Source organism: Rattus norvegicus, chromosome 8, assembly GCF_021556685.1.
Source record: "Rattus norvegicus strain SHRSP/BbbUtx chromosome 8, alternate assembly SHRSP_T2T, whole genome shotgun sequence".
NCBI lineage: Eukaryota > Metazoa > Chordata > Mammalia > Rodentia > Muridae > Rattus > Rattus norvegicus.
This window is the reverse complement of record NC_141541.1, coordinates 31,526,541-31,545,563: the sequence shown is the minus strand read 5'-3', so window position 1 is coordinate 31,545,563 and position 19,023 is coordinate 31,526,541. Positions and strand designations below refer to the sequence as shown.

The window sequence follows — 19,023 nt, the reverse complement described above, 5'->3', positions numbered from 1 at the left end:
CTCCTTCCTGCAAGGGGTAAGGATGGGGAGAGCATCTCTCCCTCACCCAGGGCAATGATTTTTAATCTTTTTTCCATATAGAGATGCATTATTTAAACCCATGATTAAGTTCAATATATAAAACATAAACTAGGTTAGTCAGGGTGTTACTTCTACAGCACTGAACTTTTCTCTCCTGGAAGGGTCAGTCATCCCTTCTCTAGGATGTTTCTACTCTTAATTTACCTCTAGGGTTCCCAGGAACACAGATGGAAAACTGGTCTAAGGAAACATTGTACACTCATTCTTCTAGAACCCACCACATATCAGTGTTTTGAACTGATGACAATGTTATTCTAGACAACTTTAAGTCTAATGAGTAAGAATAATAATTGGAAGGCCATGGGCCATGGGCCATACATAGGTGGAGGAAGTGAGATTTTTTTTTTACCATTGTCATAGAAATACTGTCTATGTGCTGTACAGTCATAGTAGTTCAGGGAGACCTTGGTCAAGGTGGTATTAAGACCGAAAGGCTGAACAGAAGCAAATGACATGACAACAGAGGTAGAGAAACTGAGGCACTCCCAGTTCCGTTTATAAAGCCAGGAAAGGGTATGTGTTTGTGAACTGGAGTTAGGACAGTGTCACCAAAAAGCCAGGCAACACAGAAGGAGCGGCTTACAGACTTGCAAGAGCATTTTGGGTTTATGTTGTGGTGGGAATCAGACTCAGTACACTCTCTCAGCTAAGCCTCATATTTTCTAGTTCTGCTATTATTTACTTATGTTTTTGGGACAAATTCTTGCTTTGTAGGTCAGGCCGGCCTCAACTTCATAATGCTCCCTTGACCTCCTTTGAGCTGGGATGACATGTATGCACCACAATGCCACTGTTTTTCTCTTGTGCGTCTCTGCTTGTGAGTTCACTGTGGTGCTTTTGTGTATCATATCCCCAGCACTGGAGAAACTGCTTCCGTTTTCCCTGCTTCTCAGTGAATATAAGTTTCCCACTGGCCGCTTACCCAGTGGGTTTCAGCAGCAGTTGACCTTATTGCATTGAAACTAACCATGCTGGGAATATTTACAGTACAGAAATAGAAAGTCAGTTGCCAAGAATTTTGTAGGAAATCTCATATTTTAGGGAATTATTATTAGCACTGTTTTTATTGTGATTTTATTATTGTAGTGATGACTTTTATTTTTTAATTTTTTTATTAAGTATATTTCTTTACTTACATTTCAAATGTTATTCCCTTTCCTGGTTTCCTGTCCAGAAGCCCCCCTCCTGTCCCCCTCCCCCATACAGGTATTCCCCCTATACATCCCCCTTACTGCCCCTCTCACATTCCCCTGGACTGGAGGTCCAACCTTGTCAGGATCAAGGGCTTCCCCTTCTGCTGATGTCCCAACAAGGCTATTCTCTGGTACATATGCAGCTGGAGCCCTGGGTCAGTCCATGTATAGTCTTTCCATAGGGATTTAGTCCCTGGAAGCTCTGATTGGTTGGCATTGTTGTTCTTATGGGGTTGCAAGCTTTTAATCCTTCCTCTAATTCCCCCAGATGCGGGCCTGTTCTCAGTTCAGTGGTTTGCTGCTAGCGTTGACCTCTGTATTGGACATGATCTGGCTGTATCTCTCAGGAGAGATCTATATACAGTCCCTTTCAGCATGCATTTTTTTTTTTTAGCTTCATCAATCTTATCTAGTTTTGGTGACTGTATATATATGGGCCACATGGGTGGCAGGCTCTGAATGTCCATTCCTTCAGTCGCTGCTCTAAACTTTGCTTCCATATTTCCTCCTATGGATATATTTTCTCCTTTCAAGAAGGAGTGGGACTATCCACACTTAGTTATTCTTCTTCTTGAACTTCCCGAGGTCTGTGGATTGCATCTTGGGTAATTGGAGCTTTTGGGCTAATATCCACTTATCAATGAGTACATACCAAGTGTGTTTTTCTGTGATTGGGTTACCTCACTCAGGATGATATTTTCTAGTTCATTCCATTTGCCTATGAATTTCATAAAGTCGTTTTTGATAGCTGAATAATATTCCATTGTGTAGATGTACCACATTTTTTGTATCCATTCCTCTGTTGAAGGGCATGTGGGTTCTTTCCAGCTTCTGGCTATTATAAATAAGGCTGCTATGAACATAGTGGAGCATGTGTCTTTGTTGTATGTTGGAGCATCTTTTGGATATATGCCTAGGAGAGGTATAGCTGTGTCCTCAGGTAGTGGAAGGTCTAATTTTCTGAGGAATCTCCAGACTGATTTCCAGAGTGGTTGTAGCAGTTTGCAGTCCCATCAACAATGGAGGAGTGTTCCTCTTTCTCCACATCCTCACCAGCATTTGCTGTCACCTGAGTTTTTGATCTTAGCCATTATCACTGGTGTGAGGTGAAATCTCAGGGTTGTTTTGATTTGCATTTCCCTTATGACTAAAGATGTTGAACATTTCTTTAGGTGTTTCTCAGCCATTCGGCATTCCTCAGCTGTGAATTCTTTGTTTAGCTCTAAACCCCATTTTTTTAATAGGGTTATTTGTCTCCCTACAGTCTAACTTCTTGAGTTCTTTGTATATTTTGGATATAAGCCCTCTATCAGTTGTAGGATTGGTAAAGATCTTTTCCCAATCTGTTGGTTGTTGTGTTGTCCTAACCACAGTGTCCTTTGCCTTACAGAAGCTTTGCAGTTTTATGAGATCCCATTTGTTGATTCTTGATCTTAGAGCATAAGCCATTGGTGTTTTGTTCAAGAAATTTTCTCCAGTGCCCATGTGTTCGAGATGCTTCCCCACTTTCTCTTCTATTAGTCTGAGTGTATCTGGTTTGATGTGGCAGTCCTTGATCCACTTGGACTTAAGCTTTGTACAGGGTGGATCGATCTGCATTCTTCTACATGTTGACCTCCAGTTGAACCAGCACCATTTGCTGAAAATGATATCTTTTTTCCATTGGATGGTTTTGGCTCCTTTGTCAAAAATCAAGTGACCATAGGTGTGTGGGTTCATTTCTGGGTCTTCAATTCTATTCCACTGGTCTATCTGTCTGTCTCTGTACCAATACCATGCAGTTTTTATCACTATTGCTCTGTAATATTGCATGAGTTCAGGGATAGTGATTCCCCCAGAAGTCCTTTTATTGTTGAGGATAGTTTTAGCTATCCTGGGTTTTTTGTTATTCCAGAAGAATTTGCAAATTGTTCTGTCTAACTCTCTGAAGAATTGGATTGGTATTGTGATGGGGATTGCATTGAATCTGTAGATCGCTTTTGGTAAAATGGCCATTTTTACTATATTAAAATACTAATCCATGAGCGTGGGAGATCTTTCCATCTTCTGAGGTCTTCTTCAATTTCTTTCTTCAGAGGCTTGAAGTTCTTATCATACAGAGCATTCACTTGCTTGGTTAAAGTCACACCGAGGTATTTTATATTATTTGGGACTATTATGAAGGGTTTCGTTTCCCTAATTTCTTTCTCGGCTTGTTTCTCTTTTGTGTAGAGGAAGGCTACTGATTTATTTGAGTTAATTTTTTTTTTCGGGGCTGGGGATCGAACCCATGACCTTGCGCTTCCTAGGCAAGCGCTCTACCACTGAGCCAAATCCCCAACCTCTATTTGAGGTAATTTTATACCCAGCCACTTTGCCGAAGTTGTTTATCAGCTTTAGTAGTTCTCTGGTGGAACTTTTGGGATCACTTAAATATACTATCATATCATCTGCAAAGAGTGATATTTTGACTTCTTTTCCCATCTGTATCCCTTTGATCTTTTTTTGTTGTCTGATTGCTCTGGCTAGAACTTCAAGAACTATACTGAATAAGTAGGGAGAGAGTGGGCAGCCTTGTCTAGTCCCTAATTTTAGTGGGATTGCTTCAAATTTCTCTCCATTTAGTTTGATGTTAGCTACTGGCTTTTACTATGTTTAGGTATGAGCCTTGAATTCCTATTCTTTCCAGGACTTTTATCATGAAGGGGTGTTGAATTTTGTCAAATGCTTTCTCAGCATCTAATGAAATGATCATGTGGATTTGTTCTTTCAGTTTGTTTATATAATGGATTATGTTGATGGTTTTCATATATTAAACCATCCCTGCATGCCTGGGATGAAGCCTACTTGATCATGGTGGATTATTGTTTTGATGTGCTCTTGGATTCGGTTTGCCAGAATTTTATTGAGTACTTTTGTGTTGATATTCATAAGGGAAATTGGTCTGAAGTTCTCTTTCTTTGTTGGGTCTTTGTGTGGTTTAAGTATAAGAGTAATTATGGCTTAAGAGAAGGAATTCGGTAGCACTCTGTCTGTTTCAATTTTGTGGAATAGTTTTTGGATAGTATTGGTATGAGGTCTTCTATGAAGGTCTGATAGAATTCTGCACTGAACCTGTCTGGACCTGGGCTCTTTTTTGGTTGGGAGACCTTTAATAACTGCTTCTATTTCTTTAGGAGTTATGAAGTTGTTTAACTGGTTTATCTGTTCCTGATTTAACTTCGGTACCTGGTATCTGTCTAGGAAATTGTCCATTTCCTGCAGATTTTCAAGTTTTGTTGAATATAGGCTTTTGTAGTAGGATCTCATGATTTTTTGAATTTCCTCTGATTCTGTAGTTATGTCTCCCTTTTCATTTCTGATTTTGTTCGTTTGAACACACTCTCTGTGTCTTCTCATTAGTCAGGCTAAGGATTTATCTATTTTGTTGATTTTCTCAGAAAACCAACTTTTGGTTCTGTTGATTCTTTTTATGGTCCTTTTTGTTTCTACTTGGTTGATTTCAGCTCTGAGTTCGATTATTTCCTGCCTTCTACTCCTCCTGGGTGCATTTGCTTCTTTTTGTTCTAGAGCTTTTAGGTGTGTTGTCAAGTAGGTGACATATGCTCTTTCCTGTTTCTTTCTGCAGGCACTCAAAGCTATGAGTTTTCCTCTTAGCACAGCTTTCATTGTGTCCCATAAGTTTGGGTATGTTGTACCTTAATTTTCATTAAATTCTAAAAAGTCTTTAATTTCTTTCTTTATTTCTTCCTTTACCAGGTTATCATTGAGTAGAGCATTGTTCAATTTCCACGTATATGTGGGCATTCTTCCCTTATTGTTATTGAAGGCCAGCTTTAGGCCGTGGTGGTCCGATAGCACGCATGGGATTATTTCTATCTTTCTGTACCTGTTGAGGCCTGTTTTTTGACCAATTATATGGTCAATTTTGGAGAAAGTACCATGAGGAGCTGAGAAGAAGGTATATCCTTTTGCTTTAGGATAGAATGTTCTATAAATATCTGTTAAATCCATTTGGCTTGTGACTTCTTTTAGTCTGTCTATGTCTCTGTTTAATTTCTGTTTCCATGATCTGTCCATTGATGAGAGTGGGGTGTTGAAATCTCCTACTATTATTGTGTGAGGTACAATGTGTGTTTTGAGCTTTAGTAAGGTTTCTTTTACATATGTAGGTGCCCTTGTATTTGGGGCATAGATATTTAGGATTGAGAGTTCATCTTGGTGGATTTTTCCTTTGATGAATATGAAGTGTCCTTCCTTATCTTTTTTGATGACTTTTAGTTGATTATAGATTTCATTCGATATTAGAATGGCTACTCCAGCTTGCTTCTTCAGACAATTTGCTTGGAAAGTTGTTTTCCAGCCTTTCACTCTGAGGTAGTGTCTGTCTTTGTCTCTGAGGTGTGTTTCTTGCAGGCAGCAGAATGCAGGGTCCCCATTGTGTATCCAGTTTGTTAATCTATGTCTTTTTATTGGGGAGTTGAGGCCATTGATGTTGAGAGATATTAAGGAATAGTGATTATTGCTTCCTGTTATATTCATATTTGGATGTGAGGTTATGTTTGTGTGCTTTTCTTCTCTTTGTTTTGTTGCCAAGACGATTAGTTTCTTGCTTCTTCTAGGGTATAGCTTGCCTCCTTATGTTGGGTTTTACCATTTATTATCCTTTGTAGTGCTGGATTTGTAGAAAGATATTGTGTAAATTTGGTTTTGTCATGGAATATCTTGGTTTCTCCATCTATGTTAATTTATTGTTTTGCTGGATACAGTAACCTGGGCTGGCATTTGTGTTCTCTTAGGGTATGTATGACATCTGTCCAGGATCTTCTGGCTTTCATAGTCTCTGGTGAGAAGTCTGGTGTGATTCTGGTAGGTCTGCCTTCATATGTTACTTGACCTTTTTCCCTTACTGCTTTTAATATTCTTTCTTTGTTTTTGCATTTGGTGTTTTGACTATTATGTGACAGGAGGATTTTCTTTTCTGGTCCAATCTATTTGGAGTTCTGTAGGCTTCTTGTATGTTTATGGGCATCTCTTTCTTTAGGTTAGGGAAGTTTTCTTCTATGATTTTGTTGAAGATATTTACTGGTCCTTTGAGCTGGGAGTCTTCACTCTCTTCTATACCTATTCTCCTTAGGTTTGATCTTCTCATTGAGTCCTGGATTTCCTGTATGTTTTGTCCCAGTGGCTTTTTCCATTTTCCATTATCTTTGACCGTTGTGTCGATGATTTCTATGGAATCTTCTGCTCCTGAGATTCTCTCTTCTATCTCTTGTATTCTGTTGGTGATGCTTGTATCTACAGCTCCTTGTCTCTTTCTTTGGTTTTCTATATCCACGGTTGTTTCCCTTTGTGCTTTCTTTATTGCTTCTATTTCCATTTATAATTCCTTTACCTGTTTGATTGTGTTTTCCTGGTATTCTTTCAGGGATTTTTGTGATTCCTTTCTAAAGGCTTCTACTTGTTTATTTATGTTTTTCTGCGTTTCTCTAAGGGAGTTCTTCATGTCTTTCTTGAAGTCCCCCAGCATCATGATCAAATGTGATTTTAAATTTAGATCTTGCTTTTCTGGTGTGTTTAGATATTCAGTGTTTGCTCTGGTGGGAGAATTGGGCTCCAATGATGCCATGCAGTCTTGGTTTCTGTTGCTTGGGTTCCTGAGCTTGCCTCTCGCCATCAGGTTGTATCTGGTGTTACCTTGTTCTGCTATTTCTGACAGTGGCCAGACTGTCCTATAGGCCTGTGTGTCAGGAGTGCTGTAGACCTGTTTTCCTGTTTTCTTTTAGCCAGTTATGGGAACAGAGTGTTCTGCTTTTGGGCGTGTAGTCTTTCCTGTCTACTGGTCTTCAGCTCTTCCTGTGGGCCTGTGTCCTGAGTCCACCAGGCAGGTTGCTTGGAGCAGAAAAGTTGCTCTTACCTGTGGTCCCATGGCTGAAGTTGCTCGTGGGGGGATGCTTTTGAGCTCTCCGTGAGGGCGGTAACCAGGAGCGCCTGAGACGCCTTTTCGTGAGCCCCCGTGCACTGGGGTTCCAGGTGGTATTAGGTGTTTTCCTCTGGAGTCAGAAATGTGGGCAGAGTGTAGTCTCTTCTGGCCTCCCAGGCCTGTCTGCCCCTCTGAAGGTTTAGCTCTCCCTCCCATGAGATTTGGGTGAAGAGAACTGTTGACTGGGTCCCTTCAGGTCTGGACGGTGTCTCTCTTTTTTATGTCTTTCTTAAAGTCCTCCATCATTATCAAAAAATGTGATTTTTAAATCTAAATCTTGCTTTTCCGGTTTTTTGGATATGCAGTATTTTCTTTGGTGGGAGAACTGGGCTCTGATGATGCCAAGTAGTCTTGGTTTCTGTTGCTCAGATTCCTGCGCTTGTCTCTAGCCATTGGGTTGTCTCTGGTCTTTGCTTGTCTTGCTGTTTCTGAGAGTGACTTGACCCTGCTGTAGGCTGTGTGTCAGCACTCCTGCAGAACTGTTTCCCTGTTTGTTTTTATTCAGTCTTTTCTGAGAACAGGAATCAAAGGATTCTGCCCCTGATTTCTCCTAAGTCCTTGCACCCAGGGGGCACAGTTGGCACTAGACGATTCCCTCTTGTGTCTGGACTGGACTGTGGGCAGAGGGTAGTGTCCTCTGACTTCTCAGGAGTGTCCACACTTCTGAGGGTCCAGCTCTCTCCCCCATGGGATTTGGGTGCAGGGAGCTGTTTGGCGGGTTCAGTTTGGTCCTCTGAGCAGGCCAGAACTGCCGCTACCAGTGGCTGACTGTTCCTATATTCCTGTGTCCAGAGGCACTATATTCCTGTGTGCAGTTTCCCCTTGGACCAAGGATGTGGGCAGAGGTGTGTAGAGGTGACAGTCTATCTTGCGGTCTCAGGATGTCTGCACACCTGGGTGTTCAGCTTTCTTCCCCATGGGATTTAGGTGCAGGGAACTCGTGATGACTTCTTTTGTTTTCTTTCTTTCTTTTTTTTTCTCGGAGCTGGGGACCGAACCCAGGGCCTTGCGCTTGCTAGGCAAACACTCTACCACTGAGCTAAATCCCCAACCCCGTGATGACTTCTTTTAAAGAGTACCTACCCCCAGTTTTAAGATAGATGTTGAATTTCAGTTGTATCTGAGATCTGCTTTAAAATAATCATCTAAGTCAAGAGATGGCTCCGTGGTTAAGACTGATAGTTGTCTTTCTGTAGGATCCACTAGACCACATCTATAACTTCAGGACCAGAATATCCAATACCCTCTTCTGGTCTCTGTAAGGACTGTATGCTCATGGTGCACAGATACCCATGTAGGCAAAACACCCATAATGTAAAGTAATAAAATAAAATAATTCTGTAAAAAGTTGGAAGGCTGAAGTGGAAATGAAACAAGACAAGTCATGTGTTGATGAAATAAGCCAGCACTTCATGAAACAAATGCCTTGGAAATATTTTAATTCTGTAATTCTCTCTGTATTTATTATCTTGAATTGTTCTACAGAATTAGATTCATCACTTTTTTACCTTTAAGTACAGTTTGTACAGAAAAGAAGAAAAAATGGGTTTATGTGTCTTCCAAAGGTGCCGCAGGGATTTTTTGTTTGTTTGTTTTTGTTTTTTGTTTTTTCCTGCTGCTGCGGTTCTTTGTACGGTAAGCAAACATGTAAGATCTAGCTTGTTGAATGCTATCACAGTCTCTTTGACACTTGCATGGATCCATTGTTTTCGATCAGGACCCCTTCTGGTTGATTCTGTGTCTACCTGACAGGACACCCATACCTATTAACATCTTCATTGTTTTGTTCCCCTGGAGAATCTAGGCTGTGTGGCTCCTCAGATTTAGAATTACCTGTTTCTCCAAGGGGGTCTCAAGGACTTTGGTTGTTGTATGTGTAGTGTGTATAGGGGTGTGCTTGCATGTGTATGGGCACATGTGTGTGGGTGCATGTGAATGTATTTGCACATATGCATGAATACATGTGAAGGCTCAAAGTCCCATAAATGTGTCTTGATCATTCTGTACTTTAAAAAAAAAATTGAGGTAGAGTCTCTTCACTGAATTTCAAAGACATCAATTCTGGCTAATCTCTCTAGTTATATGCCTCAGAAATCCCCTGTTTTTGCCTCCCAACTACTGATTACAGGGATATACCACAATTCTTGTGCTTTTCTTGATTTCAGCTTTTCATTTAAATTATGAGAATAACTCATGGGCTGGATGTGCAGTGTAATATGAGATTGGTTGGAAAACCAAAAAGTTAATTTACACATTATGGTTAAACATGGGTATCCTTGTGTAGTCCTTTTCAGTATTCCTGTTTGCATGGTGGTTGGGATCATCCCCTGGAGAAGTGAGCCATGGGTTCTTGGTTCTGAGATTCTTTTCTCTAGCCTGACCCTTTAACATGGCTGTGACTCCTACCTCTGCCACAGACAACCAAGTCTTCCAGGCCACTATCCATGGAGCAGCTGACAGTGAATGGAAGGAGTGGTCAGTCCTTTGGGTACATACTTTATGAGACCACCATCTTCAATGGAGGCCTCCTCACATCACGGGGTCATATTCAAGACCGGGCCCAGGTAGGGAACAATATATAGTTTTTAGTGGAACTTTTATGTTAGTATCATCCTGTGATACTGAGGTAAATGTCTAAGTGGTTGTCAAATCATTTGACCACCAGAAAATTATTACTATTACTCCTCATCTGTCCTTTTAGTGAAATATTTTATACATAGACATCCCTAGGTATATACTTCTGAATGCTATAGAAACTGATAGTGATCTTAAGTCCAGAAGGTACTTCAGGAATACTTACATTTATCATGTATCAACCCCTAATATTTATTATTAGCATATGAGAAGTTGGTTTTGTCATTTAAGTCTTTTTTTTTTTGGTTCTTTTTTTCGGAGCTGGGGACCGAACCCAGGGCCTTGCGTTTCCTAGGCAAGCACTCTACCACTGAGCCAAATCCCCAACCCCTATTTAAGTCTTAAAGACCAGGCTGAGATATGTGTTCCACATAGGAATCCCTCAGGAAAGGTACAGCTGGGAAGTTACAGTGCAGAATTTGAAGGTTCCTTCCCACTCCCAACTTACGCGCTCTTCTAAGTATTCTGAAAGATTTTTTTCCTTCATCTTTTCTCTCACCTTTTCCCAAGACTTCAGGTTGCATATTCCTAGTCCAAAGTCTGAGATGCTCAGTGAAAATACGATAATGCTCAAAAAATTTCACATGGGACTGGGGAGATAATCCAGAGGGTAAAGTGTTTGCTGCCGGAATCTGAGGACCTTAACTCAGATTACCAGCACCTATATAAAAAGTCAACTGTGGTCCCACATGCCTGTCCCACCAGCTCAGGGGAGTAATGACAGGAAGCTCCTAGGGGCTCAATGACTAGGCAGCCAACCTAGCTGAAACAGCTTGCACACACACACACACACACACACACACACACACACAACAATTTCAGAGGTTTTTTTCTTTTAAAAATAGACTATGTTATCAATTCTTTGAAGCTATCCGCTGTTAATAGCTCCTTAGTTACCATTAAGAGCTACTGAGCTTCTCCCACTTCCAATGTAGAGTAATTGACTGGCTCGATCGTCTTTAGGTCTTATGTAGGCAATGACAGCTGCTGTGAGTTCATGAGTGCAGTAGTTGGGTCACATCTGAAAAACAATGTTTTGGTCTGGTCCCTTACAATTTTGTCATCCACTCTCCCAAGATAATTCCTGCGCTCTGGGTGAAGAATGAGATAGGTGCCCCATTTGTGGCTGTTTATTCCACTTATGCTCTGCTTAACTAACTACTGTCCACTGTGTGAAGAAACTTCTCTGATGAGCACTGAGACCTACCCTAATCTATGAGTAGTGAGATATAGATTTAGAGGACAGTTTGATCCTGTGTCCATTTGGCAGAATAATAGTTCACCTCTGGGACCTGTGTGCTCCTCAACCAGATTTACAGTACCAGAGATATTTCCTCCTCTCGTGCAGGACTTAAATCCAACCAGAAAGCAATTGTTTACCCCCATAATATTCACGTCATTACTGCAAGCATGGGCATTTGTCATGCTAATCATTATTGTTGCTCGAAGCTTCTCAGATGAGTAATTCTGTTGCTGCCTGTGCCTTACTCAGTCTTCTTTCTTAGACAATTCAGGACCTCCTGGCAAGGTGTGGAAACACCCTCAGCCCTCACATACCAATCATGAATTAATAGGATTCCCCACAGGCTTCCTTCCGGGCCAATCTATCTGAGATCTTTTCTCAATTGACATTCCTTCTTCCCAAGTGACCCTACTTTGTCAAGCTGACAAAAACGTCCAACAGAGTAGGTAATCGTAAGGAAGAAGGGTAAGGGGAGGTACATTCAGATCATCCCTAAAATCAGTTCAAACATGGTAGTAGGCTCTCCAGATACAATTGGGAGCACCTAGAAGAATTCATCCCCTTGAAGAGTTAAATCTTTGGGGTAAGACACAGACACACAGAGCGGTTGCTGTCCCTCAGTTTCTTCTCCCTTTTGCCACCATTTCCTTGACAATGTTTCTTCCTTCTTACCTTCCTTCCCCTCTAGTTTCCTGCAGGTCTTTTAAGCACTGTTTCCTCCTTGCTCTATGGTTGATCTGCGGTCCAGTTTTCATTGACGGCTCCATGCCAGGAATCTTGTCATTGTATTACTTTAATCTGTTGTTCTTTGTGAACTGAGCCAATGCAGTACTGGGAGACATGGAGTTCATTCAACTTCTGGTCTTGCTTTGCTTTTTTGCATTTTCAATTTGTTTTCCTTTTCTTTATGAGGACCTAACAATGTCCTCTTCTTCCTCTGGCAGGTGTTTTTGGATAAGGACTATGTAGGACTTTTGGACCGCTCCAATAAAGAGCTGCTGCTTTACAAAGATGTATGTAACATTTAAAGTATAACATTCTAGTTCCAGTGAGGCTTGGGCCTGAGAGTTAGTGAGGCCTCATTATAGATTATTTCTACTCTTTTGCCCTTGGTTTGCTCCATTCAGAGTAGCCTGGCAATTGCAGGGAGGGTTATGTATACCTTGGAGGTACTGGTGAATGTTCTTTGAGTGAGTACCATGCTCCCCCTTGAATATTCCCTGCTCAGAGCATTCTGGCTTGGTCACCAGTCCCAAGAGCGTTGTTGTTTAAATATTCAGGTGCCTGTTTCTGGAAAGGGATGGGAAAGCTGGTGTACAAGGGCTTGCTTATCCCATAGCTAGAGACCTACAAGGGTCTGAGGCCTGAAGTCTGTCAGTTACCTACTCATGTGCTGTCCCAGCTCCAGGGAGGTCTGGAAGGTCTAAGAGAAGTGCCAAATGAAGCTTACTCTGGTCTATATTGAATAGCTCACCAAGAAAACCCAGACTCTGAGGATCCTGGTGGAGAACCAAGGCCGACTCACTTCTGGGCAGGATATGAACAAGGAGAGAAAAGGTGGGCTGCAGAGGAAATTAACTGAGATAATGTAGCACCAGACTGCTATTGCTCTTCCCCAGGCTAATGGCACCTGGGAACAGGCATGTGTTTGGCAAAGTGCACACTTTCATGGCTATGAGACATCTCTGTATAGAAACTGTGATATTTTTGTGTTGTATGGTGGCCAGACAAGTCCCATCATATTGCCACACACACATTGATAAAGGGTTTGAAAGTGGTGCCAGAAGTTGAAAGCTATGGCGATATCCCTGGTTGGGGTCCTCTCTTGGGATATCACTTCTTCATTTCCAGGATCCCAGGGCTAATGTGTGTCTTTCTGCTTGGACACAGTACTCCTGAGCAGAGCCACACACCATTTTTCTGCCTGTGTTCTTTGACAAACCTGAGCATTTGAGCTAGGCAGAGCCTCTTGTTTTCCGGATCTGCAGCAGCTGCCATGATTCTGTGCTGTTAGTGTGGGTTGTAAGGCACCCTTTCTGAGAGTGCACTTATGAGGATAATACCTCATAATAAGGATAAGTAGGACATAGGATTAGGTAGCTTACTGGTAGAGTACTTGCCTAGCATGTCTGAAGCCTATTGAACCTTGGGGTTCAATCCTCAGCACCACCAAGGGGAGGAGAGGCTCCAAGGGAATTTATAGAAACTTTCTTGCCAGACAATACCAAGAAAGCACCTTCCTCAGGGAGATCCCTGACTGCAGCCCAAGTATCCTTCTGTCTTTCTTGCCCCCTTCATAGTCCCTCTCATTCCTGCCCTATAGGTTTAACTGGAGACATCTATCTTGACAAGTCTCCACTAAGACCATTTAAAATCTACAGCCTGGAAATGGGAAACGTATTCATACAAAGGTGGGTGCCTTACCTTCAGGGTGATTAGAGGCTAGGTAAGGGGGGAGTTACAATTCAGTGGTGGAGCATTTGACCCAGCATGTGTGAGGCACTTAGTTCAGTTTGCTACTCTTGCATAAAAACAAGATAAGATAAAATATAACAAAAAGGGGTGAACATACAGAGCAGGAAGCATCCTCAGAGGTGTCCAGGTGAATTCAGCCTTTGGTTTTCAGATAGGAAAAAACCAAACCAAAACCAAAACAAGACAAAAAAACAAGCCAATGTCCTGAGTACTCAAAGAAATGATACCAAGCTTCAAACAGCTGTCTAGCGGCAGGGTAGTGACTGTCCCTTGTCCACTGGTTAATCCTGCTGAGTCACAAATGGTGAGGGAGTAGCTGCTACCACAGCAGGGATGGGGTGACAGTGTTCATAGAAGAGGCCAACCTCAGAGGTCACAGATGGTCCATTGGAAGAAAAGTACGCCTTTCACTGGCTCTTGATTCTCTCTTAGGGAATTTCCCAAGTACTGGAAAACAGCGACAAGCCCTGTTATGGGCCCTGCCTTTTTCCTCAGTCACTTGAAAGCTGGAGATCCTCCCCAGGACACCTTCATACAAGTAAAGGTTAGTGCCATTTTTCTTTTGCTCATAGGCCCCAGCCTCCAGCCCCAAAGAACCATATGAAAAGCCACACAGTATGTGAGTCTTGTCCTGTGGCAGGGAGCCAAGCTACCCCAAGTCACAATGGCACCCTGAAGGCTTCTCCCTTTGAGGACTATTAGGACAGGTCAAGGAATGTTAATAGATACAACGGAGGCACGAGCCAGTAAGACTGGCTGGTGTGTACACTGCAGCAGGGATTTAGTGAATGTAAGCCATTAGTCCTCACTCACAACCCTGGCTGTAGAGACCTGTACCACTGTTATGAGTTCAGCACCCAAGGCATGCTATCCAGATCACCTTGGCTGCCATCCCTAATGTTCTACAATTTGGGCTATGCTTGTAAAGGCTGGTGTGTTTTGATGAATATTGGATGATAAATGGGCATCTCCTCTGCTGGCTTGGGTCAGACCTGGGGAGATGAGATTGAATTAGATTATTCCTTGAGGCTTGATGCTGAGAGGCCTCCAAGGGAGGGCAGTGGCACAGACTGAAGAGCACTGTCCCACCCATGGCTCTCAGTGTTAATCCATCCTGTCTTGGTCTATGGTAAGGATGGGTGGGTCACTGGGATGGGGTCTTTCTGCTTTCTATCTTTACATCTAGAAGTTAGATCCTGAAACCTCACAATATTTTTCAGGACTGGGGAAAAGGTGTCATAGCCATCAATGGAAGGAGCCTAGGACGATATTGGAATATTGGCCCCCAGGAAACCATCTTTGTCCCTGGCTCCTGGCTTCACCCTGGAGTTAATACGGTGAATTCTCCCAGTGTCCTCTGCTTCCTAGTGCAATTTCTTTGAACTCTGCTCTGGCCTCAGAGGGAGAGCACAAATCTTCTGGCTGATTTACTTTCTTTTTTTGTGCAGATCATAATGTTTGAGGAGTTGAAAGGTGGCGTAAAGATCCACTTCACAAGCAGGGCTCATCTAGGTATGCCATTTCCAAGGGTTCGTTCAGCATCTGGGAGCACGCTTAGCTCTTGTATAGTAGATGGACTTTCTATTATGTTTACACAGCTCCATTTGTCCCTCCCATTTTAAGATGATATAATTAGCCTCCCCCTCTAACATCCTCATGCCAGCTCCCTCAATCTTCCTTTCTGATGGTTCCACCATATTTTCGGGGTCCAAGTTCCAGTTTGGTCAACCTCCGCCTCTTCTACTTCTAACCTTTTCTAAAATGAACCTCCTCTCTATGGCTCTTTCTCAGGTTGCAGGGTTAGATAACTTCCAGATTCCTTTCTAGCATCCTTTATTTAGCCAGTTTTCAAAGGAAGGAGTGCATGGAACAGTTACATTGGACCCAAAATGCAGAGCGTTTATATTTGTCCTTACCAGGGCAGCTACTTTCTAGGCACTGAGCCTCCTTTGAACCTTTTTTGGTAGCAAGAGTCAGATATCCGTTTGTCCTCTGACACTCCCTTCCCTACGGCTGACAACCAAGCCTGAGACTTGCCATGCAAGTGTTCTGTCACTGAGCCACAACCCAGCCCCAGAGAGCCCTATGGAGACTCCCTTGCCTCACTGCATTAGAGTCTTTTTGGGCCTAGTGAGCAAGCTTTCTAGTCCCCATAGATCAAAGTTTTACCCTCTTTGGGATGGACGTGGAACACACAGTATGCTAATCAGATTTTCTCTTTTCAGGACATTGAATCTCAAGAGATGTGATGTAAGCTAGAAGACAGCCAGCTGAACCACATCTGCAGTGGTCCTGGGAGCAATCCGTCAGTCCTGACCTATAGGTCCATCTACACTGGCTTCATTCTCTACCCCATGCCAGGCGTGGGTTCCACCATCCACCTTCTCACTTGACAGCAAACCCAGCTTTTGACTCATTAGCTTACCTGTTTCTGATGCTCACAACGAAATAGGCTTTACCCACTCACTTTCTTTGTCACATTTCTTCTGTTCAAAGCTCTTTGACGAGCAAATAAAATTTTGGGAAAAATGCTCAGAATAACTGGCATTGCAAGTGCAAATCCGAAGTGAAAACAAATGTTTTCTAAGAAGTCAAATAAAATAGAAACTGCAGGCAATGGCGGGGGTTATCATATATGTTTTCTTGATTTAGAGTAAAAAACATCAATGGTGTTTTCCTTTGTCTTCTCAGTGGTCATTCCATTCTTGCTTCTTGGAGGCTGTGTCAATCAACTGTGCCTCCCTTTTCCACCTTTGGCATCTGATTTATAGTCCCTGTTGATTGCCTTGTCTATGCTTGATCTTCCTAGGATAAGATTCAATGTTTCTGAGCTATACCAGAGGTCCCAGAGACTTGCCCAAGTCCCTGGGGTAAATCAATTTGGTGGTCCCTCTCAGGTTGGTAGAGGGAAGACCCATTGTGTTTAAAGCTACTACAACCTGCTCTGCTCCATTCCATAAACACTACCGATAGCTTCTCTCTGAACTTGGCAACAATCTCTTTACCTATCTAGTTTCCAAGGCTATGCCAGAAATATACATCTCAATTCTGTGGTGGCCTAGTGTCTCCACCACCACAAACTCTCTTAAATTTAAATCACCACATGAAAGAACACACAACATAACAACATCTGATCCAATTAATAAGATATAATTTCCACCGAGACACATAAAGTCCTGTACACATCCATCCCATAAGCACATTCATAACAACCTGTAAAGGTTCAGAGTGGAATCTTAACGTCTGCCTCCATGTTCTCCCAGCCGCTTCATCTCTAGACTCCTTCCCTTCCAGTCTCCTCTTCCCTCAAACTTTTCCCTCCTGCCCATCCTTCCTTCTCGTCCAATGACAGGCCTCATTCTATCTTGTACCTGCTTTCACCTGTATGACATCCTACAATGGTGGATCTCTCAAATGATAATTTACACTGTCATATCCTTATTTTAAAAAACCCATACTTTACCTGAAAATTAGAATAATTTCTCATCTACATTTTTCCTTCCTTCCTTCCTTCCTTCCTTCCTTCCTTCCTTCCTTCCTTCCTTCCTTCTTTCCTTCTTTCTTTCCTTCCTTCCTTCTTTCCTTTCTTCCTCCCTTCATTGTTTGTGCTTGTACATGCGTGTACATGCCGCAGCACATATGGTTTCCAGGGATGAAACTAAGGTCTTCAGGCTAGGAGGCAAGTGCTCTTATCTACTAAGATGCCTCACCATTCTCTACCCAGACATCTTTCCTGTTTCTCTCCACCCCCTTATTTATTTTATATCATAAGCTTGTTTCTTCCATTTGCCCCAGCTTTCTGTTTCCATTCAAGCTCCTCTGAACTAGGAACCCTGCATCCTGTCAGTGTTGATCATGGAATGTGGCAGAGGGAGCAAACACTGCGGCTCATCCTGGGTGCGTTGTCCACCTGGATGTGTTCATGGACCAGATAATCTATGATCAAACCTCTAAGTTAATATATTAATATTAATATATCATTATAAAGCGTTTATTACTCTTTCTGGATCACCCCGTTTGTATACAGCTCTTCTATTTGGCCTTGGCTTATGTACCAACTCTACCCTTATACTGTCAGGATGGCAAAAATTGCTTTTTAAAGTGACATCACTCACATACTTATAGCCTTCTTTAATCCCCCACTCTTCCTTCCTTTATCTTTATTGTTCCTCTTCCTCCCCCTCTTATTCTTTGGTTTATTTTAGATCTTATTCTGTAGCCCAGGCTGGCTTGCAATCCATTATTTAGTTTAGGTTTGCATCAAATTTGTAGCAGCCCACGTGATTCAGCTTCCTAAGTGCTTGGGCAACAAGCCACAATTGAACAGCCCTAAGGAAGTTATAGCCTCGTCTACCATTGGCTCAATAAGGTCTCAACTACAGTCTTAAAAATTGGCCAGAGTTTATGGCCATACCACCCTGAACGTGCCTGATCTTGGAAGCTAAGCAGGGTTGGGCCTGGTGATGGGAGACCACCTGGGAATACCAAGTGCTGTAGGCTTAAAAAAAATTGGCCAGATTATTAATCTGTTAAATTTGTTAATCTACACCATCACTTTAGGAGACCAAACTGGTTCCTGACAAAATGATTACATTTGTCCATCCTTGCTGTGGTGGATAACTGTACTTACCTAGGGTGGTAGTTTGTCCTCTGATGTTTAAGTCTTCATGGAATCCAAGGTGACTTCAATTTCAGGGCAATATCCTGACTGACTCTGTACCTTTAGCTAAAAGCAAAGAAAACAGACTCAAAAGAAAAAGAGATGTCAAGTTTCTGTTATTCTTTTAAATAGTTACCTTGTGTGAGCAAGTGAGGAATGTAAGTGTTACAGCTCTGAAGGGAAAGGTGTCCTTGCAGTTAGGAGCCAAGGAACACCAGAAAGTCACAGTGCACAACAAACCTCACACAAGAGCTTTATTGAGAAAGATACAGCAGGGTGCCCGCCTCTGCTCTGGAGAGGAGCAGCAAAGAAGGAAGCAGGCTTTACATAGGGCTTCTGGGGAGTGGGGGAGGTGTGAGATTTCCAGGGTGGCCTGGGATTGGTGGGATTTTTTGGTTTGGTCTTAGGGCAAACTCAGGGATTGGTGTGATTTTTGAGCTCAGGAATTGGTGGGTTTTTGAGCTGGGGAATTGGAGGGTTTTTAAAACCCAGAAGTAATTTTAGACTTTTTATTCCACTGTTTTAATCGTGAGCAACTTCTATGTGTCTGGTTCAATACCCTTCCACTCCCCTCTTAAGTTAGGGTGTTGGCTAACCTGGCATTTTCTCAATTGAGGTTCCCTTCTTTTAGATAACTCTAGTCTGTGTGCCAAGTTAATATAAGACTAGAGAGCACTATATAATGATATAACTATATATAGTTAAAATATTGTTCTAATATAGTTCGACTCTTAATGATACTGAAAGAATGGATACACACACACACATACACACG

General features: G+C 42.3%; 1 protein-coding gene across 5 annotated transcripts in view; it reads left to right on the top strand.

Moving 5' to 3' along the window:
• Bin2a (beta-galactosidase-like protein) overlaps nucleotides 1-16,260 on the top strand; it is a 61,784-nt gene extending 45,524 nt beyond the window's left edge. For 3 of the 5 annotated variants that reach the window (XR_015626890.1, XM_087563260.1, XM_087563259.1), the window contains 8 exons: nucleotides 9,654-9,800; nucleotides 12,058-12,126; nucleotides 12,583-12,670; nucleotides 13,437-13,524; nucleotides 14,021-14,132; nucleotides 14,809-14,925; nucleotides 15,037-15,100; nucleotides 15,814-16,205. Coding sequence is in view for 4 of the 5 variants with exons in the window: in XM_087563260.1 (XP_087419386.1) it covers nucleotides 9,654-9,800; nucleotides 12,058-12,126; nucleotides 12,583-12,670; nucleotides 13,437-13,524; nucleotides 14,021-14,132; nucleotides 14,809-14,925; nucleotides 15,037-15,100; nucleotides 15,814-15,821 (693 nt within the window). In the remaining variant the exon portion in view is untranslated. Of the gene's footprint in view, nucleotides 1-9,653; nucleotides 9,801-12,057; nucleotides 12,127-12,582; nucleotides 12,671-13,436; nucleotides 13,525-14,020; nucleotides 14,133-14,808; nucleotides 14,926-15,036; nucleotides 15,101-15,813 lie in introns of all 5 variants that reach the window. The other 2 variants (NM_001440092.1, NM_001009524.2) reach the window with 1 other exon arrangement.
• The last annotated feature ends 2,763 nt before the right edge of the window (nucleotides 16,261-19,023 follow it).